General features: G+C 39.2%; 1 protein-coding gene across 1 annotated transcript; it reads right to left on the bottom strand.

Moving 5' to 3' along the window:
* Positions 1–9,232: 9,232 nt before the first annotated feature.
* LOC131325628 (pyrophosphate-energized vacuolar membrane proton pump 1-like) lies at positions 9,233–23,954 on the bottom strand. Its single transcript, XM_058357964.1, has 8 exons — positions 23,488–23,954; positions 20,855–21,429; positions 20,008–20,387; positions 19,836–19,922; positions 11,860–12,190; positions 10,608–11,018; positions 10,164–10,223; positions 9,233–9,701 (listed from the first exon to the last, which is right to left on the bottom strand). Exons 1-8 carry the CDS (start codon positions 23,723–23,725, stop codon positions 9,495–9,497), a joined length of 2,289 nt encoding a protein of 762 aa, XP_058213947.1. The 5' UTR covers positions 23,726–23,954; the 3' UTR covers positions 9,233–9,494.
* Positions 23,955–25,709: the final 1,755 nt, after the last annotated feature.

The raw sequence follows: 25,709 nt of genomic DNA, 5'->3' as shown, positions 1-25,709 counted from the left end.
AGTTTGCTTCCTTTTCAAGCCATTTTCACTCTATAAATACCCTTGCCTATTCCCATTTCGGAGCACAAGTCATTTTTACTCCTTTTCACTTTCAAAAACACCGAAAAACCTCAAAGCCAAGTCCAAAGCCGCTTCAAAAGTGACCAAATCGAAAGCCAAGTCTCATACCTTGTCACTACGGTGTACCTAAGCTTCCCCCGCTCATCCAAATTCACAAGAAGGGCCACCACATCAATCGCAACTCTCCGAAGGAAGGTTTTCATTCCGAAGGTATAAACTTTTTGTTTTTGTATTCTAAGTGGGACCAAATGGCCTTAATTGGTTCCTTATACCAGCCTCGGGTTTGAATGGTTCAAATACTGCATGAAAATCAAAGTTGGTATCCCACCTATCTCTACCGTACGGCACACATGACTGCCGCACGGTGGAGGGTTTTCAGGGGAACAGTTTCATTTGCAGCTTCTTTCATTCTTCTGTTTTAGTATAATATGCCATGCTATTTCATGTTTTGTTTAAAGCAACACGTGTCATGCTAGTTAAATTCATGGAATGAATCAGTCACATGCCATGTTTTCAACGTGAGTATAGTTTACTTCATGCATGTGCTTACATGCCTGTTTAGGTCTCTAAATGCCCTGTAGTTCGCTTTAAGCTGCTGGCCACAAGAGCATGTACCGTACGGTTCATACATCTATCGTACGGTGGTGTATCATGTGGAACAAAGTCGTTATTTGCTTTTTGCTGTTATGTGATCAATTAAAGCCTGCTTATTAGTATTTCTATCTGTTAAAAACTTTCACATGCTGTAATTGATTTGAGTGCAAAATTGGCCACAAAGATTAGTACCGTACGACACCTACTTCTACCGTGCGGTGGAGTTTTTTGTGGTATAGAATGTTGTCTTAGTTATTTTCTGTAATTAAATATTTTGATTCAAAGTATGCCTATTAGCTCTCTCTTATTAGCATATTCCTAACGTGCCTGCCTATCTGTTTATATTTACTGCTTGTTTATGCTTCTGCAATTAAATTGCTTACGTGCTATAAATTGCTTTATGTGGCATTAAAAGTTGGGCAATAAAATGATTTTCAAAATCCCACAAATATTAGTAGAGACCGATTTTATCGGGCAAGGGGGGTGCTTTTCCAAACAAAACCTTCCCCCCTCGTAACCTGGCTCCCGAACCCAAAACTCTCTGTTTTTCGACCAAAACCTTTTCAAAGGGCAAAAGAGTTACATTTTTTCAAATAAACGGTTTCTCAGGGTTAATCCTTTTCAAAATCCGGGTGGCGACTCTCAAATGAACCAACCATTTTTCCCCTTTCTGTAAACTAAAAATAAAAAAATACAGACGGGGAATTTTGCCGAGCATATAGCCCACAAATGAGTTCCGCAAATATTATCAATTTATTGCCCATTTGTTGTGGTTCAAACAGGGCCTTTGGCAGAGTGCTGTTGGGAATGGATTTGGTGTAAAAAATTAATAAAATACTAGTTTAACCCTTGAACAGTGCCTCGTCTCTACAAACAAGTGACTGTAGCTTTTGTAATTTGATCCAATGAACAGCGAGGCTGAAGCATGAAGGATTCTTGCACAATTACTCGCTACTCTAGTGGCACGAGGACAGTAGCGAGGCACATGCAGATGCTCTAAGAGCATCCATAGTGGAATAATCAAAAGTTGTCACATCATCTTTTGATTATCCATTTAAAAGGTTGCTAAGGTTAGCAATGTAGATGTCCACAATAGCATAATCAAAATTGAATAATCAAAACTTGTCACGCAACATTTTTAGCCTATAAAAATTTAAAAATTGTCACCATATAAAACGCAAAAAAAAAAAATTTAAATAGTTTTCAAACAAATAAAAACAGGTTATTAGAAATAGAAAATAATTTTTTAAAACTTTTATTTTGAAAAAAATACTTTTAGAAAATAGTTTTAAAAAATAGTTTTTGAAAAAAATGCATTTTTTTAAATAAAAGTTTTTGAAAAAAATACAGTTTTAAAAAAAAATCTAATAAAAAATAATTTTACAGTTTTTGCAAAAAAAAACTTCTTTTAAAAATATGAGAGAGATTAAAAATATGAGAGAGAGAGAGAGAGAGAGATGAAGAGAGAGAATGTAACGCCCCGTTATTTTCTAAAAATAAACTCCAAAATATATTGTATTTCAAACACTTCTAGGCCCCTATTTTCTCCATAAGTAAATGACATCACCAAAAATAAACTTAAGCCGCCTTCTAAATAATCTTCTAGATGCTCCAAATATATCAACTCTTCCAATACCTCTCCAAATTAATTCTTATATGCTCCGATTTAATTTCCACTAATCTAGCTCCACACCTGAAAAAGAAATTATCCGGGAAGTATACGATACAACATAATAGCAAAGCTCATAAGTGGAATCAAAAAACGATAATCGACCACCGTGTCCAAGCAACAATCACAAGGGACCTCATACCATGTCCTCCTTAGTACATGACCAGTGACACTCCCCCAATACATTTCTCACCGAGTCATCCTCGACCCATTCTGGCTATTGGATAGGCTATTGGTGCATGAGTTCACTCGATCCCTGTACTAAACAATTCTATAGTACTCATTCAACAACATCATATTCGAAACCAATTATTCCACTTTCAACAATATTCCATAGGATTGAATAAAAACCACGAGATAATCAAAAGGAGTACAAAGATGAGAGTGAAGAAAGGATTCCGGAAGTAGAAAGCATATCGTATACTCCTCGGATTACCTCAAATATGCCTGGCCGTTTTATCTATGAATCAATGCCTTAAAATATTCACCACTAGCCTGCCAATATCCACCATTCAAAACATCACTAACTATTTATAAACTAAACTCTCAAGCTATTTTTTTTCCTCTTCTCTTTCTCTCTCTCTCTAAGCTAACCATTGGAATGAGAAGAGAAGTGAAGTGAGGTGCGGTGTGTAGAGTGGGGGAAAGACTTATTTATAGGAGGCTAATAAAATCTTGGTGTATCTTGATCATATTCAAAGAAATCTACCATTATCTAATAATATCTAATCAAATCTTATATAATCTTATAATATCCAACAAAATCCATCTAATATCCAACAAAATATATATAATATCTAATAAAATCCAATAAAATCTTATCTTAATCATATCTAATAAAATCCAATCTAATCTTATCCCAGATTTTTTAGGATTATGAAGTAGAGCTAGGGTTCTATAATAGTTGGGTACAAGAATATCAAGGTTCAAGATATGAAAAGAATAAAAATAAAAATCCTATGATATCGAAGGGTTTTTAATGGCTAGCTCCTAAGGTTAAATTATAATATAATCAATTTAATAAATGTTAAAATGGTTTTTAGTAAAAGAATTATAATAAAATGTTTAAAAAAAAATTGACGTGAAAATTTGGGTCGTTACATGGAAGGTTTGGTTAATGTCAAAAAGTTTTTAGTTTTGATTATTCAAGAGCCAAATTTGATGAGTTGCTAAAAGATTGTGAAATTTGGTTATGCCACTGTGTCAATGTGAGCACTTTTTTGAAAAAACATTGCTAACTTTAGCAACTCTATGATTTTGGTTATTCCACTGTGGATGCTTGTAGGTGCAGTCAAATCATCCATCGTTGACCTGAGAAGACTGATTGACCGGCCTACCATTGACCGACACGTGGCAGGGACTTGGGGGCAAAGGGTTGACCATTTGACCCGTTGACTTAGGAGAAAACTTGTTGAATGGGCAATCATAAGAGTCCATGTGGTAGAAAGCCACGCGGCGCAGGGACCCATGCGAGCCGGGCCACGCGGGAAGCACGCGAGGTCCCGCTGTAGAAGGAGAACATTGTCACTAAATAACCCACAAAAGCCATTGTGGTCGGGTCGTGGACCCTTCAAAGACAGATGGAAAGATGTTGTTATTAGATAGTCAAGGGTTCCCTTCTAGGTCAAAAGGTAGGACCCCGAAGAACCCAGAGACAAAACGATCGTCGTGGGTTACGACCTCGCTCGTTTGCAGTGACCCCCCCACAACCTGGAGGTACAGAGGGACACGTGTCAGGATTTTATAGGAGCGCCATCATGGGTCTTACCTAAGCCCAGGTGCCTTATAAATACCCCTGACATTCCCCCTGATTTGACAAAACTAACTTTTCCTAGAGAGAGAAAGTGGTGAGCACTAAATTTGAGGAAATAGAACATTCTTCCCCAAAGAAAAGGTGATCTCATCCGGTCTATTTAGAGAAAGTTAATCACTGCCTACCGCGGAAAGATGAGGGACTTACTGCCTTTGTCTCTTCTGTCCTCCTGTTCCTTCCTTCACCCCACTGGATCACTTCTCTATTCCTTCCTCTAATCATCAACCAATCGCACCTCTTCATCTCTCGTAGATTTACACGTAAGCACCCCTCACGCAGAACCCCAACCTACAATGCTCTGAGGAGGGTCAAAGTACTATGAAAACTATTTTACAATAAAAATAGCAATTTTGATACATAAGAAATAATTATTCTTAAAACCACTCGACGAAGTGAGCGTAAGCTGGTTCGAACACCTGGTTATCAAAAAAAAAAAATACTCGACTATTGGTGAAAGAAATTAGTAGGTAGAGATTACTTGTATATTTTGGTAACAATATGATTCTTATACTTTCTATGATTCAAAAATATAAAACCCGAGTTTGGTACGTTTAACCTAGTGGGAATGAGCACCCTTTTTTTTTTTGACAAAAGGTGAGAAGAATTTTATTCATTTGATAGGCAAAGCCTAAACATCAGAGAGATGCAAAGCCCATGAGGGTAAAATGGACGTCCACAGACCGGACATGCCATTGGAAAGGGCTTTCTGAGCACAACAATGTGCAGCCCTGTTACAATCACGTTTAACAAAACCAAAATCTCATGAACTGAATGAGTTCTTTAAGACTAAGCAATCATGAATAACTACTGCAATATCGGAGGGACGGTCTTGATCATCATCGCATTTCCTCACAATCGCCTCTGCGTCCGATTCAATAAGCACCTTAGGACATTTTAGAGCAATCCCCAAATTCAACCCATCCTGAATGGCCAAAGCCTCCGCAATTCTGGACGAGTTGATCCCAGCATGAAGAGCTAGAAAAATACCAATAACTCGACCATCGTCTCTTCGAGCCACTGCCCCTATGCCAATAGTACTTGAGCTCCTGCAAACCGCCGCATCGACGTTTATCTTCAGCACATTCCTCTCAGGTCGCTACCATACCAAGGTTCCCAGGGGTAAGGGACTCGAAGGAGGATGGGGGACCCTAATATTTGCGTCCTTGAATTCATAAAAATCCCCTTGCGCTTTCCTACTAACAGCATCCGTTGCCCAAATTTTTCCATTGAAAATAAAGTCGTTCCTTGCTCGCCAAATCCACCCACAGTAAAGTAAAGCCATACCTAAAAAAGGAGAAGGCAGACAAAACTATGTGATATGATCGTAGATGCATTCCCACCAATCAACCATGTGCCTGCACTCGAGTAGCTCCTCAGGTCTTAGCCAAAATGGAGAGTGAATCCATACTTTGATTGCAGCCTCACACTAAAGGACATGCACAATTGATTCTTCCACTATACCACAACGAGGACAAATTGGGTGAAGTCTGATTTTGTGTGTCACCAGTGCTGAATTTGTTGCCACCGCATTATTAAAACACTTCCAGATAAACATCTTCACCTTTGGGTGGAGTGATAGTCCCCATAGCTTCTTCCATACTGTAGGTAATACATTCGAAGAGCTTGTTTGCCCTACTTGAAGGTCGCGACGAGAACTTAAGCCTTCTTTTGCTAAACAGTAAGCTGTCTTGACTGAGAAAGTTCCATTCCGGGATGGGTGCCAAATTTTACGGTCTCGCTGGCTGGTATAACTGATAGAGATGGAAAGAATCGCATATGCATCCTCATGATTGAAGGTCTCACGTATCAGAAAAACCTTCTTTTGTTAAACAGTAAGCTGTCTTGACTGAGAAAGTTCCATTCCGGGATGGGTGCCAAATTTTACGGTCTCGCTGGCTGGTATAACTGATAGGGATGGAAAGAATCACATATGCATCCTCATGATTGAAGGTCTCACGTATCAGAAAAACCTTCCAAGACTTTGTATCAGGATCAATAAGATCTGCAACTTTCTCAATGCCCTTTCTTCTTGGTGTGGTTCTATCAATTCTGAACTATGTATTCTTGGATAACCAAGAGTCCTCCCAAACATGTATATCTTTCCCGGAACGCACTTGCCATCTCCATCCCTTGTCAATCAATTCCAGAGCCCAGACTATGCTCTTCCAAGCCCATGAAGCAGTGTTACTAGCATTGGCATGCCAGAATGATGTATGGGGTAAATACCTTCCTTTAAAAAAAATTCTAAATAGAGAGGATGCACCAGAAATTAGTCTCCAACCTTGTTTAGCTAACAGAGCTTGATTAAAAGTCTCCAAATCTCGTAGCCCCAAGCCGCCATCACCTTTACACCTACTCAGTTTTTCCCACTTGAACCAGTGAATTTTCCATTCTCCCTCCTTAGAACCCCACCAGAATCTCGCTATTTTGGATGAAATTTGCTGCAAGAGAGTTTTAGGCAACCGAAAGCACGACATAGCATAATTAGGGTGCGTCAAAAGAACTGATTTCAACAAAACTTCACGCCCCGCTTGATTAACCTTGGACTCCTTGTAGCTCCGCAGACGCTTTATTGTTCTATCTTTGATGTATTGAAAGAGATCGCGCTTAGAGCTCCCAAGGAACACTGGAAGTCCCAAGTGTTTTGCCCCGTATGCCTCCATCGATATGCCCACCTTTGCTGATAAAAGATACCGAGACTGGATAGGAGTGTTAGGACTGAAAAACACTGAAGATTTTTCTTTGTTTACTTTTTGACTGGAGGCAGCTTCATAGGAACCAAGGATCTGAGACAAAGCCTCGAAATCCTGATCTGTGGCACGACAAAATACAATAGAATCATCCACAAATAATAAATGAGAGATAATAGGACAATGGCTATTAATCCGAATCCATGCATAAGTCTTCTGCTAAAAAAGTCGTGAAACAGGGCTGTGAAGCCTTCTCTACACATGAGGAATAAATATGGAGAGAGGGCACCCTTGGCGGATCCCTCGGCTTGGATAGAAAGTATCCCCTGCTTCCCCATTAACTGTGATGGAAAAAGAGACCGCCTTCACACACTCCATAACCCATCCAATCCATTTTTGATAGAAACCTAACTGTGTCATCACCATCTCCAAATAGCTCCACTCTATTCGATCGTATGCTTTTGCCATATCCAATTTGAATGCAGCCACCCCTTGAGTACCGGAACGTTTGTGCTTAATGTAATGGGTGAGTTCGTTAGGAAAGGAGCACCCTTAACCCGGTGATACGGTGACAAAAAAGAAGTTCAAAGCTCCTTGTAGTAAGAGTCTTTCTACAGCCACCGATGGATGATTACCGATTGTGCAATAGCTGTCGGTACCCGCAGCTTTTTACATGATGAAGGCAAAATAATATTGCTTAATTGGCACAAATGGGGCAAAAAAAAAAAAGAGGAGGAAGAATCGTTGACTGTGGGTATACATACTCTTACAAATGGGTTGTAAACAATTTCTCATAGTGGAAACTTAATAAACTAAAGGCAAATAAATGCAGAGAAGAATCGATAGCATAAAATATACTCAACTTGGTAGTGGGCCGGCACTCATTGTGTTTTTTTGTTTTTTGGATGCTTGGTTTGGAAGCTGTTGAAAACTCATAATTTAAATAAAGGGTACGTAATGATCACTCAGCCTGCCTATAATTTGCAGAAGGAAGGATATGAGGGCATTCTGATAAGGAGAAATTGAGCTGATAGACAGCTTGTTCGAATTATTAGATTAGACAGGAGATTAGATTATAAATTCAGTCGGACCAGATCTTGTTACAATACCGGCATTTGAAGGATAGTTGTTCAACGAATAAAGAAAGCTACCAATTGGAAAAAAAGAAAAAAGAAAAGAGAGAAGGATAGTTGTTCGGCGTATTACATAGCCATAGTAGGTCACAAAACATTAGACAATGAACAACTTCGGGGAGGGGATTTTGGCATGGTGGGGGTCAGGGTAAAGAAAGACCGAATGAAAGAATAATTTCTGCAGAAAATACGTGGATGGTACCCAATTTTAGAGGGGTATTACGGAGAATTTAAGAATTTTAAGGGGTCAAATTTGTGATAATAGGTTAAAATTGTGAAATGCCTTGGCCTCAATGGAAAAAAATGGAGCACCTACAAAGACATCTTTCGCGTGTCAAGAACTACGAGATCACCATTTTATTTTGGGATGAAAGAGGAGTCGTACCATTTGAGCCTTATTTTTTCATGCTTTTCCCGAATGTCTTAAGAATGTCTTAAGAAAGCTGCAATTAATAGGATTTCGACCCAAGGTTCCTTCCCCTCTGCCCATAACTTGAAAAGTGTGGTATTACAAATTAAGCTTCGGCATAAGTTCAGTTGAATCACTCGTGCATACCATCATTGAACATACCATTCGTATTCCGACCAAATAAACATCGTATAGAAGTTTTAATAGGTAAGCAAAGACAAAAATCTATAGAATGTTTGTGTTTGAAACACGAAAAGGGGTAGTTTAGTTCCACTTAGAGGAGATCGTTGTTTACGGATGTACAGCGGCAACACCACTCCGAGGCCCTATGATGGTCACCCTGCACGGCTAGGCTATGATCTGACCTGATTTCGGTGATAGAATCTGTTCGTTCTGGTCGTCTTGTATCTTTGTCTCAGTTTCTAGGTAGTCAAATCAAGGGAATCCGCCTCGAGGAGGGGAAGTCACCTATGCACATACCCTCCGGATGTCTCACACAGGGTGCTACGGCCCTAATTGTTAGCCCAAAACCGGGTACTATGCCCTTGAGTTTACCCCAGTATTCCGAGGGCCATCTTCTATCTTGAGATATCGAGGTGCCATTTGGATCGAGGATGCCTGCGTCCTCGATGCCAAGGTCAAGAAAAAGGTTCTTCGACGAGGGGTGGAGACATGTCTTACGTTTGAGCCCACATGTCACCCATGACGGGGCATGGCTCCGTGACCTCTACGTGTCAACTCAAAACATTATACTTGTTCTAGATATTTGGCCATTCGTATAAAAATAGAAAAAGAAAAATATATCTTGAGCCGCTACTGACAAGGCATGAGCACCAATCTACAATATTCTTCATGGGCTAGATAGAACCAAGAACGCCAAACTAGTGAGCTTTTTCGTTTTTATAACATTTGATTACACCTTGCTTCCGCAATAAACATCAGAAAACCAGCACATTTGATACAAACATCCGAAAATTACAAAACTAAATTTACATCAGAAGGCCGTAACATTTATTCCTGAATTACACCAAAAATTAATTAATCCGTTTTCAACTACCATATACAGGGCAAGCTCAGTTATTGGCACTGTCTCCACAAAGTTAACAGGCAATGTGCCTTCATTATCTTAGAACAGCTTGAACAGCAATCCCCCGTGTGCAGCAAAGAACGGAGCGAACACCAGTGATTCAACTGCCATGAGCTTGATAAGGATATTGAGGGATGGACCAGAAGTGTCCTTGAGGGGGTCTCCAACCGTGTCACCAATAACAGCAGCTTTATGAGCGTCTGACCCCTTGGGTCCTAGCGTACGAGCATGTTCAGTAGCACCAGCCTGGAGGAATCGCATCAAAATAGCAAAATCACAATTCAATTTTACAGATAGGGAAAAGAAAAATGGAGGGTTTCAACTCAAAAGCAAGAACGAAATGGAGAACTCGAATTATGGAATAAGTGGCACTAAAAAAACTAATGGCATTACAACAGGTGCCGGGTTTGGATACAGCATAGAGTATCTGATAGACATAGTGGATCCACGACTATTGCTGTCTATTCGGTACTTTATGAAGTATATAAATTTGGTATCCGTAGCATTTGCAAGAGTAGATAGCATTTAGGAAAATCTAATGATTCATTGCTGTGACTGTTTTTATTTCTAGTTCTTTTGGTTTAGTAGGTTGGGTTGCTTTTGTTGTATTAGGGTGTGCCGGAGTGCAGTCCTACCCTTTGAGTTGTATGCCGTCGGCCTGGTTTTGTTGCTATGAAATGAATCAATTACCAAAAAGAAAAACGATACCTCGATGTACTTCTTTGCATTATCCCATGCCCCGCCAGTGTTAGAAGCTGAGATAGCAACCTAGAGAGAGGGAAAAAGAAAAGTTTAAGGTTCACCATTGATCAAAGAATCATTTTGAGCATCACTATGGAATACATGTACTGATATGCAAATTAAAAACAAGCTTGAGAATATAAAGGAATCATGGAAATGTTTGAGAATCACCTCAGAGCTACAACATCAACCAAAAAAATAGGTTGCTTGATGGGATTTCAGCAAAAACCCAAAAGAAAAATTTATGAAAAACAGAGAAGAATTTCTCAACTTTTTTGTTGATGGATTTCAACAAAAAATATGAAAAACCAAAGCAGAATTTCTGGAAAAAAAAAATCATAAAAAATTGGAAATGGAAGAATGACTCCAGATAAAAATACCAAAAATAAGGATCTTCAACCAAAAATCTACCTGCACACCAGAAACAAGGGAGCCAGCAAGCACACCAGCGAGTGTTTCCACCCCAAAAAAGGTTCCAGTTATCAGAGGGGTAAGCATAACCAAAGCACCAGGTGGGATCATTGCCTTGAGTGAAGCATCGGTTGAAATTTTGACACAAGATGCATAGTCCGGCTTCGCTGTTCCTTCCATAAGCCCTGGAATATCATTGAATTGTCGGCGAACCTCTTCAACCATTTTCAAGGCTGCACTTCCCACACTCTTCATCGTCATTGCTGAAAACCAGTATGGAAGCATTGCACCGACAAGCAACCCGATGAAGACCTTTGGAGTCAACACATCAACGGAATTGATTCCTGCTCTGCTCACAAAAGCACCGAACAAAGCAAGAGAAACGAGAGCAGCTGATCCAATTGCAAATCCCTGAGAAGAACAGGGTCAACATATCAGCAATTTGTTGCTCACTGTGAAAATTGTATTCTAAGTTTCGAGATTTCTAATTACACATCACAGCTTAACCTCTGTGTGAATGTAAATTTGTGCATCCGAGTGAACTTTCAGTCAACCACCAGAAAGGAACAACAGGAGAGCAATTATGGTTTGTAAATGCAACCTATCTATATTCCCGGATAAATCAGTAGCCTCAAAGATTATATATATAGGTTAGATGAGAAAAGTTTCATTAGAATTCCACAGTTAGACAGTGTTTGATTTGCTGAATGATTTTGGAGAGGAATGGAATGGCCATTCACCTAATGGGTGAATGATAATTCCATCTCTTGTTTACAGCTGTTCTATATAACAGAACGTCAGAGTGAGCGTCCCAAGGAAATGACCATTCTATTCCAGCTTCCAGTGAACCAAAAACTGCCATTTTAGTTTTTAACTCATCATACCAACTTTGTAGGGTATCTAGGATAGGTTGATTTACAAAATCCTCGGTGGTTCCGACCTACACCAAGGTCATCATAACCAATGCATACTTCAAGGCCATGTTTGGATCATGGATTTGTAGTGGTATTTGTGGAGGAAAAGGAAATGTATTAGGAACACATACGAAGACACTGGATTAGAGAAGCTAAATCTATTTGGTTCCATGTTATTTTCCTTTCCCTTGTTAAATCCAGCCACAATGAATGACCAACACACCAGAAAAATAATACTTCTAGCACCTCCGATATTGCACCAAAGCACACTTTAATTTCCTCAATAAAGGAAACTGCCACATCATGTTCATGAAAACTAAATATAAATAGCAGCCTACCTTGCCAATGGCAGCAGTGGTATTTCCAGCAGCATCCAAAGCATCTGTTATTTTTCGTATTTTGTGGCTCATTCCGGCCATTTCAGCAATACCACCAGCATTATCACTAATGGGGCCATAAGCATCAATTGCCAGGCCGGTAGCAATGGTGCTGAGCATCCCAAGAGCGGCCACTGCAATTCCATACATAGCAGCCAAACTGAAGCTCACATAGATAGCTACGGCTATAGCAAATATGGGAATGATGACTGATTTGTATCCCAGTGCCAAACCAAATATCACATTCGTTGCGGCTCCAGTCCTGCAAGAATCCGCCACATCTTGCACTGGACTGCATGATTAGGTCAAATTATTAGTGTTTACTATGCAGATGTTTGTATTTATGTTTACTTGTCAATGGTGTAATAGTGTAATCTTACTTTATTGTCCGTATGTTTGCTGTAGGCTTTTTAGGTTTAGCTTTATAGGTTTTTACTTTCCTGGCTTAAATAGTATTTGCCAACTATGTTGTAATACTGTATGCTGATGCACGTAGTGATGTAAGTAGATGTCTTGGCTGCCTATAAATAGCCAGGCCTCTCTCCGTTGTAAACCAAGTTAGTCACATGATAGTGCAAGTTAATAATATTCTCTCTCTTTTGTGATCCTATCCTACTTCGTGTTTGTACCCACTGTGTGTCTGAAAACTTGGTATCAGAGCCATGTCTTTCATTCTAGCTTAAACCCCCTCCTCTGGGAACTTCTTTTCCAATACTACGGTAAATTTTTCCTAAAAAAGAAATTGAAGCGTATGCTCTGTGGTTGCCTTCTAAGGATCTTCCACACCAGAAACTTCACTAACTGTTTTGATTGAAAGAATTCTTGTATCAGTGGGTTAAAGTACCTTGAGACGTTTGGCTTCAGAGAAAGCAGTTTGTCTCGGTTTATCTACCCTAGTATACAGAAATTTTGTTAATCAAAATTAGTTGAAGATTTTACAGTTAAAAGAAAAAATTTATTGTATGCGGAAGTGAAGGACCCAGAGCCTTTATCTTAAATGAACCGTTGGCTTTCACCCAATTCCCCTACCACATCTTCTCTAGTCTCTTCAAGTTCATCTACCAGTAGAAATTCTACTTCTTCTTCTAATCTTGAGTACCTCTATGAGTTTGAGTATCTCCCTGACGACAGTAAGGTTCCTCTTACTGATCTTCCTTTCCTCAACCCATATAATGCTTTTGTCCGTCCACAAACCTCTGTAAAAAAGACAGTCACCCAACTCTTCTCTACAAAGCGTCCAACCTCAGTAAAAGAGTATGTCCAAGCCTCTAAGTTTGATCAGTGCTTCATAGCAGCTACAGAAGCTGAACAACTTTTACCCCTAGAAATCCCAGTTGATTTGCCTCGCATTTGGCAACAACAAGGATTTACCCATCTTCACTTTGGAGCAATCAGATTGGCCGTTACTTTCCATGGCAGAAAAGGTTTACCTATTACTTCCAGAATTGCTCTGGTTGATACTAGGTTTATGAAGTATCAGCATGCGTGTATTGCCACGGTCCAAACCACTTTAAATGCTGGAACTGTCATCTTTACCTTTTACCCCAACTTCAACATGCCACTAGCAGATCCTCATCTGCTCTCAGCTCTAAAAGTTCAAGTCCAAATTGGTAGTGCCTCCCAAATCTCCACTACATATGCTGCAACCCTTCACTACCAAATGGCCTACCGACTTCAAAACCATGCCTTTGACATGTCCTTACCCTCCTCTACAGATGAAGCCCTTTTCCTAACTGTCAACGCACCTCACCAAGCTTCGTGTGTTCATGTACCCCGACAAATTTCCAGATCTGAACTTCTTAAGCTTCTCCCAGAAAAATGGGTTACAGCTTTTGAGAATAACCAACACCAGCCCATACCTGTCCAATCTTCAAACCCACTTTTTGAAACCAAACCCGATGGCACGGTAGAAATTTCTTTCCCAAGAGAAGCGTCTGCCTCACCTGCAACCCATCCAGTCATCTTTCCCTCAAGGATTGACATGTTTGTTGATGGTTCTAAACCAGAACCTCCAATTAAATATTTTCAATCTAGTGGTCTTCCAGTCTTCTATTTCAAGCACCCAGAAACAGGTCATTGTTACTTTGATGCCTGTAACTGTGATGAATGTTCCGAAGAAAGTTTTCTAGATGACGATGATGAGTCTGACAATCCTTGTCCCATTTGTCCTCAGTCACCCCAATCAACTCCTATACCTTGTAAATCTCCACCTTTTCCAAAGTTACCATCCAAAAATGACCCTTCAGCTCAACCCAGTGGTTGTTTCATGTTCACCCCATCCCCATCTTTCACTGATGCAGACTTTCCTCCATTGGAATATCATAACCCTCAAGAAAGAACCACTCACCGTCATAAGATTCTTGATTCAACTACCATTCACCCTGATGGTAGTACCAAAGCAGTATCAGCAGCAGAAGCAGCCATAAATTGGCAATCAGCAAATTCTCTAGCACAAAATCAAATTCTCCAAAGAATTGCTAACTCTCAGCAAAATTTGGAAAATGTTGTCCATAAGAAGTTGTCAACATTAGAACTTCTTATCAGAGATTTGCAGCAGAAAATCCAACATGTTCACCAGGAACTCCTTCAGATGGCTTATGCCAACCAAGCATTTTCAGCAGCTTTTTCCCAAAAGGATGCTGAAATGAAGCATCTCAAGAACCAGCTTCACTCACTCCAGGCTCAGCAGTATTCTCAACAGAAAAATCCATTTGATATGTTCTCAACTTATCCCCAACAAAGTTTCTCTGGGTATCCTCAAATGTCTCAACCCTTACCTTTAAACCCTACCTCAATATTTGGTGATTCAAGCTCCAGTCTCTTTGGAAGCCCGTCGGCTTTCCTTCCTCCACCAAAAAGACCATCTCCACCAAAACTTCCTTTCCCAAAGCCCCAGATAAAACCTACCCAACCTCCAGTTGTCATATCTCCACCATCCACCTCTACTACAGCACCGGTTACCTCCACTTCTTCTAGACCAACAGATCCACCATCTAACCCAAATTCCAAAGCACCTCAATTAATGGTCCAGCCGGTTGTTAGTCCTTCTAACAATCCAATCTCCACCTTGCTACATACCTTAGCCACCATGCCTGAAACCCCATCTCCCGAACCAACCATCGAATCTGATTCAGATATTGAATCTACTGATTCTATACCGACTCCTCATGTTTTCATGATGAATCCTGAAAACCCAGAAGAGGATGTTGAGGACCCTCCTATCATTGAAGAGGATCCTGAGTTTGAAACACCTCCAGAAATTCCAACCTTTGATTCCTTCTCCCATGCCAATATCCATACCCAAGGTTTCTCTTTTGATACCATTCCCCCCTCAAAATGGTTGGATAAACTCTATGAGATTCATGCCTGGTGTACTGCAGCTATGCTTTCTCCAAATGCTACACTAAGTAATGTCATTACTAAGTGTACAGCAAAATTTCTTGGCCGTCTCCGTCAATGGTTTTTAGCTCTCGGTGAATACCGACAACTACAACTCAAGCAGCTGCCAACACTTGACCAATTCATTTCAGTCCTCCATACTGAGTTTCTTGGAGACCACAACAACACCAAGGAATTCGTTCGAGAAGAATACCTCAGCATGAGATGCTGTTCATTCAAACGGAAAGATCTTGAGACTCACTATGACCGTATGTCTCAGAGATTTTATCTTCTCAACGGAATGGATGATGTTAATCTCAAGCAAGCTTTTCTCAATTCCCTTCCTGAACCATTGGGAAATGAGACAACAAGGCTCCTCCAGACAAAAGGATTAACGCTAAACTCAATTTCTCTTGGCGGTATTTATCAACACTCTTTGATTGCTTTAGAGAAACTGTGCAATCATCAGAAATTCCTCAGAACTCTTGAAGAACAAGGAAAACTTCTTGGCAAAGCTTGTGATCGGCCAGACTTATCCATAAAGTGTAAAGACAAGAAGTGCACTTGCCGTCCTTCACACCGGAAGTCTAAACACTTTCAGAAATGGAAGTTTCAATCTCTTGGCAGGTTCCCCAAGTCTTTCAAGTCCCGTAAGTTCTCACGAAAGAAGAAATGGAAATTCTTTAAGAAGAAAAAGTTCAGAGGACAGCGAAAGTCTGATCGCTGCTACATATGTGGAAAGAAAGGGCACTATGCGAAACAGTGTCCCAACAAAGCAGCTAGAGACAAGATGATGAACTCTTTGGCTCTCATTAATGGTGATCTCGAAGATGCTGATGTCGAGTCCCTATTTTCCATTGAAGATGAAGCAACAGATGATGCCGTCCTGGCATTCACTTTTGATGATTCCTCTTCAGAATCAGATGATCTCCCTGATGAGTCTGATTCCTTCCCCTATGAAATCCAAACACTCTGTTTTCCAAATATCATGCTAGCTCAACCTTTAGCCAAGGTCCAGATCTTACTTGGAAAATATGAAAAACCCATACCAGTTATCGCTTTCTTTGATACTGGTGCAGCAGCCTCTATCCTCAACCCAGCAATTCTTCCCAGGTCCTACTGGCAGTCATGTTTCCGACCCTTTACAGCAGCCAATGGAGAAACTTTTGTCATCTCTCTAATCAGTAAGCCTATTATCATTCAACTTTTCCCTGGATACACCATAAAACACCAAGTCTATGGTTCTGATCTCCCAGGAAAAGATTTACTGTTAGGCTTTGATATCCTCCAAAATCTCAGCAAAGTTTCATGGCTCAAAAAAGGATTGAAATACAAAAACTACTTGTTACCTTGGACCACTCAACCAAACCTTTTCAGCATAAAAACCTTTTCCTCCATAAAAGAAGCCATAATCCAAACCTCTTGTGCTGAAACCCATTCCCAGTTCCTTACCAAATGTTCCAACCCGCTTTGGAAAAACCCAGATTTCTTCATTTCCCTTCCTTTCAAGAAAAATGAAGATATTAACCCCACCAAGGCCACACATCATGGAATGAACCCAGAACATTACCAACTTGCTCTTCAGGAGCTCCAGCAACTTCAGTCAGAAAGTTTGATTGAACCCACAACCTCTCAGTGGGCATGTGAAGCATTCTATGTAAACAAAAGGACAGAGCAGATAAGAGGAAAACTCCGACTGGTTATCAATTACCAGCCTCTTAATCATTTTTTGTAGGATAATAAGTTCCCTCTTCCTCGAAGAAGTGTTCTTTTTGCAAACTTGCCTAAAGCTCAGATTTTCTCAAAATTTGATTTGAAAGCAGGTTTTTGGCAACTTGGCATTCATCCCGATGATCGTCCCAAAACTGGATTTTGCATTCCAGATCACCACTTTCAGTGGACAGTCATGCCCTTTGGTCTTAAAACAGCTCCATCTTTATTTCAAAAGGCCATGATTCGGGTATTTGCTCCTATATTATCCACAGCTCTTGTCTACATTGATGATATCTTACTCTTTTCCCCAGATATTGAATCCCATGCTGTCCTACTACAAACTTTCCATTCCCTTGTCCAAACCCATGGCATTATGCTCTCAGAAAAGAAGATGCTTTTGGCCCAACCAGAAATTGATTTTTTAGGGATGCATATCTCTAAAGGTCAATATACTCTCCAACCTCATATAGCCTCCCAGCTTGACCACTTTTCAGATGAAAACCTCACAGTCAAACAGGTTCAGCAATTTCTAGGAATTGTTCACTATATGGCTGATTTCATCCCCAACCTTGCTCAATACCGTACCCCACTCTCAGCTCTACTAAAGAAAATTCCTCCTCCCTGGTCAACCCACTGCACTAAAGCCATCAAAGACCTCAAAACCTTAGCCAAAACCCTTCCACCATTAACTATACCTTCAAATGGGAAGAGAGTACTTCAGACAGATGCCTCTGATCTGTATTGGGGAGCAATTCTTTTGGAAGAAGATACAGAACAAAAGCGCAGAATTTGTGGTTACAAGAGTGGTGCTTTCTCCACAGCAGAACTTCATTACCACTCCACTTACAAAGAAATTCTGGCAATCAAGAAGAGTATTGAAAAGTTTGAGTTTCATCTAATCGGTCATCATTTCCTCATTGAGACTGATATGATGAGCTTTCCCAACATGCTCAAGTTCAAACAGAAACACCTTCCAAAGGCACAGTTACTCAGATGGGCAAATTGGTTTTCCAATTGGAGTTTTGATGCTATTCACATAAAAGGAAAAACAAATGTCCTCCCAGACTTTTTGTCTAGACTCAAAAAAGAAATCAACCAGTTTTCAAAATCAAAATCACATTTCTTTGTCCCTGGTTGTTTTCCCATGATTTCCTGTTTCCATCCAGTAAATTTTCCTGTCCACCTCCAGTGTTATCTTTTAGAGTTAACCCTTCTTTCTCGTTGTGTCCAAATGTGTCAAAACCTTCAACATCTATGTATATTTAAATATGGTCTTGATGAGTGTCCCATAAAAGGTCTACCTTTTCATCCCGTCTATCCTTTCCTTACCCCGTTTGAGATCTCTTACCATAATGTCTTTCATTTTAAGAAAGAAGCGTATCTTCTCTTATGGTACTTAGTTGATGTCTATACTATAAGCGTCTGTTTTAATAAGTCAGCCGTCTTGGTATACTTGGCACATGCAGCGTTCAGTCAGATCCGTCCTCCTGAAGATTACTTCCTGAAATTTCTCCTGCTCTTTGGAAGCATATCATTCTGGCAACAGAAATTCAGAAGCACCCCCTGCAATCCAGATGAAGATCTCCAGTTTGCTTTCTGGACAAGTCGTAACAACAGGAGTCATCCTAATCCAGATGGTTCTATCACTTGGCGAAAGGAGTATCACACTATATTTCTTTCAACATATCCAGTGACTCAAGGATTGTGGATCAACAGTGGAAATTATCTTGTCATGACCCAAACAATGTGTTCTCTTAATGGATTGGCACTAATAGAGGTCCCCTCATCTCTTCTCCATTATGAGTCTGCAAATTGGAAATTCAATGACACTTATCCGGAAGAATGGCGCCAAAATATCCGCTATCTTTTAGATCAGTATCACCTCACAGACAGGACTGAAGACTCTTCTGGAAAGAGTGAATCAGAATAACACCAATGTGTTCAAGCCAGCTGTCCCTTTGCGTACAATAAAGTTTCAGCCTTTTTCGGCAAGGGTGAAATTATTAGTGTTTACTATGCAGATGTTTGTATTTATGTTTACTTGTCAATGGTGTAATAGTGTAATCTTACTTTATTGTCCGTATGTTTGCTGTAGGCTTTTTAGGTTTAGCTTTATAGGTTTTTACTTTCCTGGCTTAAATAGTATTTGCCAACTATGTTGTAATACTGTATGCTGATGCACGTAGTGATGTAAGTAGATGTCTTGGCTGCCTATAAATAGCCAGGCCTCTCTCCGTTGTAAACCAAGTTAGTCACATGATAGTGCAAGTTAATAATATTCTCTCTCTTTTGTGATCCTATCCTACTTCGTGTTTGTACCCACTGTGTATCCTCTATGGGGTATAAATCTAAAGGTTTCATAAAATGCTAGCAAATGCAATATTCATGATCCACGTCAAACTTATTTGGCGACACACATACAGTAGAAAGAAATATAAGGCGTAACTTATCACATAAACAACTAGACTTCAATTTTATTCACCAAGAAGTTATCGTCATCAGGATATGTCCATAAAAGTATGAGTCATTTTACCTTTTGATTTTGCTCAAATTTGAGACAAGAACCTCATCTGTCAAAAAATCATGTTATTAAAATCCGTATTTCACGTTCCCAAACTACTACGTTATGTTTTTCCCTGAATGTAGAAACAGGAAAACATTGTAACTTATCGCTGAACCAAAATCCTAATCCCTTTTGATCTGGTTGTTTTATAGACAAGTCTCTCAATCTTGTGGGCTGCAGACCATCAATATATTGCTGTGAGGAAGACACTATTTGATTTCCAACCACATCATACGATGGTCCATAAGAAAGGGCATTTGTCAAAAGATTGATGCTAACTCACCTATAAGCATTGCTGGTATAATACTCAGTTGTATATCCAATGACAAGGCCAGCCCACAACCCAATGGACACGCAGAAAAAGAGGTGCCTGCATTAGAATCTTTAAGTCAACATCACATAATTTCCCAAAAAAAGCAACACTGGGATCAGGGATAAACCACGGGTATATATACCAGTTCTTTACAGCTTTCTCGGTCCCAAAGTTGTATAGGGTAAACTCTGATGGCAAAGCAAAAAAGCTGACCATGGCAATCCCAGCAGTCATCAGAATGGTTGAGATAACAAGTTGTCGCTTCAAAGTGGGTTCGATATGAGTCACATTCTTGATCTTAAAGAAATCGGTTGCAAAAAGGGTTGTTATCAAGCAAACGACAATTCCCATTGAGCTTATAAGGAGAGGATAAGACATGGCTGAGTAATCATGACTGATACCAATGGACGATATTGAAGCAACAAAGAGCGCGGCACATGATGATTCAGCATAAGAGCCGAAAAGATCTGAACCCATTCCAGCAATGTCTCCTACGTTGTCTCCCACGTTATCTGCAATAACCTGCAAAAGTACGATAACATTTACAGCAACCCATTAGGATGAAATGATACCAAAAAAAAATGATATATTTAAGCTATGTTTATTGGACGTGGTACAGAGTCATCTAATCCCATCTAGAGGCACGTGGAAGCAGCAAAATATTCATTTGTACATGCGATTTTTATCTATAGAGTAAACAATGGTGAAAAAGTGCATTCATGGATAATGTGCAAGTTCTATGCATAGATATTGGATTACCTCAAATCGCTGGAAATCTGTTATGGGCGGATGTCAAACCACCCATGTCACACATATACCATGATTGATTTGAAAGTTCGGTTACTCATGTCACATATCTGATACAGGTACTTAATACATTTAGGAGAGTATATGTAGCTTATAAATTAAGGTTCTCAATACAATTCACCACCATGGTTTCAAGTTTCAACAACTTATAGCTGGGTGATTATCCATAAAAAAAAACTTACAGCTGGGTTACGGGGATCATCCTCTGGAATATTCCGTTCAACTTTTCCGACAAGATCAGCACCAACATCAGCTGCTTTCGTGTATATACCCCCTCCAACTCTTCCAAATAATGCCATGGAAGAACCCCCAAGACCATAACCAGTAATAGATTCATAAAGTCCCTCCCAATCATCCCCATAGTATGACTTAAACACATTAATAGACACATACAGCACCAAAAGGCCATTGGCAGCTAGAAGAAACCCCATCACAGCGCCAGATCGAAAAGCTGCTATAAATGCCTTTCCGACACCCTTTCTTGCTTCTAGAGTTGTTCTGGCATTGGCATAGGTTGCGATTTTCATCCCAAGAAAACCAGAGAGAACTGAAGTAAGAGAGCCAAGAAAGAAGGCTACTGTGGTAAAGAAGGCATTGGCTAGGGCTGGTTTGCATTGGTTACCCTTGTCGTACGTGCACGGTTGGCTTTTGGTGCTGAAGCCGTTAACTGATCCGAGGAAAAGGAAAATGATAGCGCCAAATGCAAGTGTGAAGATGCCAAGGTACTTGTATTCGGTAAACAGAAACGATGTTGCCCCTGGGAAATTGTGACGCGTCAAATCAGTCTAAGTAAGATAACAGTGCTTTTTACGCATCACCAATCATCCATTTCATTCAAAGAAGAAGTTGATTTTACGGAAACAGAAAATTCCAATCGCAAAATTGTTTATGCTGATATGCAGAAAAGTGTCTAATAGCACATACTTGCACACTTAAAGGTACATGCCTATGTAACTATCTTGATGTTTCTAAGAGCATTTTTTTTGTTTTTGATCGGCAAAAGGAATTCATATATATTAATAGAAAGAAGAGATAGGAATTACAAAAAAGGATCAGTACCAAAGAAAAATGTTCAAAATGGCATCTGAACGTAGAAACTGAAATGTAACGAACAATTAACAGTCTTTTGTTAATCCCCATAAGAAGCACTTGTGAATTAGACTTTGATTCCAAAAATTAAAATATGCCGATAACTAGCAAGGATCCGTAGATTTTACTGTTTCTTTGTCTCCATTTTCCCGTTTCCTCATTTTCTCGCCCTTTTCTTTCCAAATCTTTCAATCAAACAGGGAAATGTGTAAAAGTACGAAAACAGATTAAGGCATCTTAGCAATTGAAGATCTGTAGTCAATGGTTTTACCTTCTCTACATTCTACAATATTGACCATCATATATATATATTTTTTTGTAGAATTGATTGAGTTAAGAAAGGAAAGGAAACCTTGATAATTTTCAGAGGTTGAGTTATGAACAAATTAGTTACAGGGGGACCTAATAAGAATCAGATCAAGCAAAAATCGGTAGATCGAAAAGACGAAAAAACACATCATCAGTAAAAGTATCTATGTTGACACATAAACACTTGTTACATAAAAGGCATCCTGGTAGTTAATCCTATATACCTTCTGCTAGCAAAGGAGACAAAATTATGCAACAAAAGGGAAAGAATGATGAAACTCAGTGACAACAAACTTCTAGTGTTGAAAATTCTCTCTTTATTTTCAATGGACCTACAAATGAAATTTCTTTACAAAGAGATTCTCCAGAAGAAAAGACCCAAAAGATATTCATACATGTAAACCAAGAACAACAAAACAAAAGCATGGGAAAACAGTCATTGTTAGAGAAACAAAAAATCTTTTTCCAATAAAAAAAAAATGGCAACAAACAATAGGTTTAAAAAACTAGCTAGTATCTCTTTGGTAAAAGAACATGAGAAGTGAGAACGACTGCAATAAACACCCCTAAAAAATAGCATAAGATATGCAATTTGTATTTTGAGCCACAAAAACTCATATATCACCACAAAATCTCATTATTGATTACAAAAAAATTCGTATGTTGAACCACAAAATTCATAAACACCACCACAAAAATTCGTAAATAACACCACCAAATCTCATAAACAATACCACAAATCCTCATATATTTGAGCCGCCATTTTTGACCAAAAATTCATATAGAACACCAAAATAATTCATTTCCAACACCACACAAATTCATATACAACACCACAAAAATTCATTTATAAACAACCATAAAATCTCATATATTGGGCCACAAAAATTCATAAAAGTAAGCACAAAATTCATAAGGGTGTACCGTACACACTTTCGTAAAATGAGCCACAAAAACTCATAAAGCGAGCCACAAAAACTTGTAAAAATGATTAGCCTCAAAATTCGTATTTGGTGGTGTGTATTGTTATTTTTTCCCATTTATGCAATATGTGAAAATTTCCAAGTTGATATAAGTATCCCAAATTGAAAGCCCTTCTACCCGAAAAAAAGGATCCACAAATAACAGAAGAAATGACACGGAGATTTTTATGTGGTTCTCAGTTGTGTAATTAGGTACACCCACCGCTCATACCAGTTTCATTCACTTTCCTGAGTATATTGAATGAGAAGGAGAACACAAATTACATCGAGCCCGACGTGGTCGGCAAAGTGGCAAATTCAAAGCCGAATCACCAGACCGTTGTTGCCAATGATCACAATGCAATGGCATACTAACAAAGAAGATACCAACATGAACATAGGAGAGAGAGAGAGAGAGAGAGAGAGAGAGAGAGAGAGAGAGAGAGAGTAATCACCAACAGATATGGCATTTTGGATCTCAGCACACTTGGCAATAGCTTCATCAGAGTCAAGCCCCACCTCTGGCTCAACAGCATCTTCAATCAACTTGTCCTTGTACCCATTGTCCAAACCATGCCAACCTGAAACCTTCACCCTTGACACCAAAAACCACTGAAACAAAGCAAACCCAATTCCCACCAAAGCAGCCAGAGGTATCAGAGCCTGTGTAAGCCCCTCATCCATTACAGCCATTTCAGAGAGAGAGAGAGAGAAAGAGCACTCACAAATCTATTTCTCTTTTACAATTCTGTTTCTTATCTTTTTTTGGCAAATCTACCACATAATACTAACAGGTTAGATATATAGGATCTGAAACTGCAGACCACAGAGCAGAGGACTATATTTATCTAAATATCCCAAATGTATATATGATTAGTGGCTTTCCTTTGCATGGGTTTATAGGAATTTGCTAAGGAAGGTTGGTTTGATTGACGGATGGGGGGAAATATTAGTTTATTCTATTTTTCCTGGTAGGTTTGATTATCAGATAGCCATTTTGTATTTATCCACTTGAGAATGAGGTGTCATTTAGAGCGGATTAAGGGTCCGTTCCACTATACTAAAATAATTACTTATTTTTTGAACAAATGGTAATGTATTGTGAGAAAAATAATTTGTCTTGTAAAGCAGAAAATAAGTACTTAAAAAATAAGAACCATAGCGGAACGGCACCTTAATTTAAATGAGAGTTTGCATTTGTTGTGATGATTTTTTATTTTCAGATCGAATAATTAAATTCCATTCATTTGCTGCTTCTTTTTATCACGGTTGTACAATTCTGAATTGAGATTCCGGCCGCAACATCCTTCCATGTTTCTCTTTTTTAAGTTTTAAGAGGAAGAAAAAAAAATTCATGGAGGCTAAATATTTCAAATCTTAGAGCTACTGGAGGATTTGCCAGGTCGTTAACCTCATAATCTCGAATTAAGTTGAGGTGCGCACAAATTGGCCCGAATATCTGATTATCGTAGAAAAAGTGTTGAGAGAAAATAAAAGCTATAGGAGAAATGTAAGAATGTGGATCTCACCACTTTATAAACCATCAATCAACTAATGATTAAATTCCGTGTCTTAATTTCCTCGGCTGGCTGTTGAGACTTAGTTCTCTAGACTATGATTGAAAGCAAGTTTCATTTTCTGAATGTCAAACAATTTCTTTTTATCGAATGGCAAAAAAGAAATTTCATTAATCTTTGAAGATGGTACAAAGACTAAAAAGACAAGAAGGAGAATCCAACATTGAAAATCTCTTACCTATATATGATCCAATCTTACAATTTTTTCAACAATTGATCAGGTGTTCGGATCAGTATAGTTGTGTCTCGACTAATCTAGCTTGAGAGCTTAATCTCCCTGCCTACGGCTACATGTGATCGACGAGGCTAATTAAAGTCGAAGCAAAGCTCAGCTTGAACAGACCCCAAAGGAGTTAATAACACCGAGGAGGTTTCGAACGTGAGACCTTTCCAGTTTTACAACTTAACGTCGAAGTAATGGACACACATGGAGCTTCAGCTAAAGAGGTGGCAGCTAGTTGACCAAAGGAAATTTAGTGTGTTGTCTTTGGTTATTTTTCTTTTGTTTCCTGAAAAACGGGGGAATGGGAGAGATGCCATCTTTAGCAGCGGTACCGAACAGCCGATCCAGCCACACGAACAGGTTAATAGTTACTCCTATATATATTTCTTTTGGCAGAGAAATAGAGAAAATTAATTGTTAGAATGGAAACTGACTTTTTCAACATACTGCAGGTTTTGACAATTGAGAAAAGAAAAATCTCCCTCATAAGCTGGTCTTGCAGGACTTTTTGTTTATCAACACAACCATTTCTTCAACCGGGTTAGCCTAGTGATCAAAATCTAGGACTTTAGGGTTTGCTTCCTCTTACAAATCTCAAGTTCAAACTCTCTTGTAGCAAAGCTTTTATTGGGGCTCCCACCAGTCGATCGACGATGAGATTAGTTCTCCAAAATTAGTCAAAATATGCGTAACCTGGGCCGGACACCTGAAAAAACACAACCATTTCTTCGATTTTTTTTTATCAAAACCATTTCCTTTTATTTACATAGTTTAATAAAGTACCTCATATTTTTTTGCACTTTTTAAAAAAAACTGCATCACTTTTTGTCATAAAAAAATAAGATATTTTTCATATTCAACAGAGTTTATCTCATCT

This window comes from Rhododendron vialii, chromosome 5a, assembly GCF_030253575.1.
Source record: "Rhododendron vialii isolate Sample 1 chromosome 5a, ASM3025357v1".
In the NCBI taxonomy this organism is placed as follows: Eukaryota; Viridiplantae; Streptophyta; class Magnoliopsida; order Ericales; family Ericaceae; genus Rhododendron; species Rhododendron vialii.
Note: the sequence above shows the minus strand (reverse complement) of the source record. Positions and strands in the feature narration are given on the sequence as shown.

What these genes read in the sequence shown, in the direction of transcription:
- LOC131325628 (XM_058357964.1), bottom strand. Translation starts at nt 23,725, where the DNA reads ATGGCTGTAATGGATGAGGGGCTTACACAGGCTCTGATACCTCTGGCT. An exon ending in TATACCAGCAATGCTTATAG is followed by an intron (nt 12,191 to 19,835) that starts GTGAGTTAGCAT and finishes CTAATCATGCAG; the next exon opens with TCCAGTGCAAGATGTGGCGG. An exon ending in ATGCAAAGAAGTACATCGAG is followed by an intron (nt 9,702 to 10,163) that starts GTATCGTTTTTC and finishes CGATTCCTCCAG; the next exon opens with GCTGGTGCTACTGAACATGC.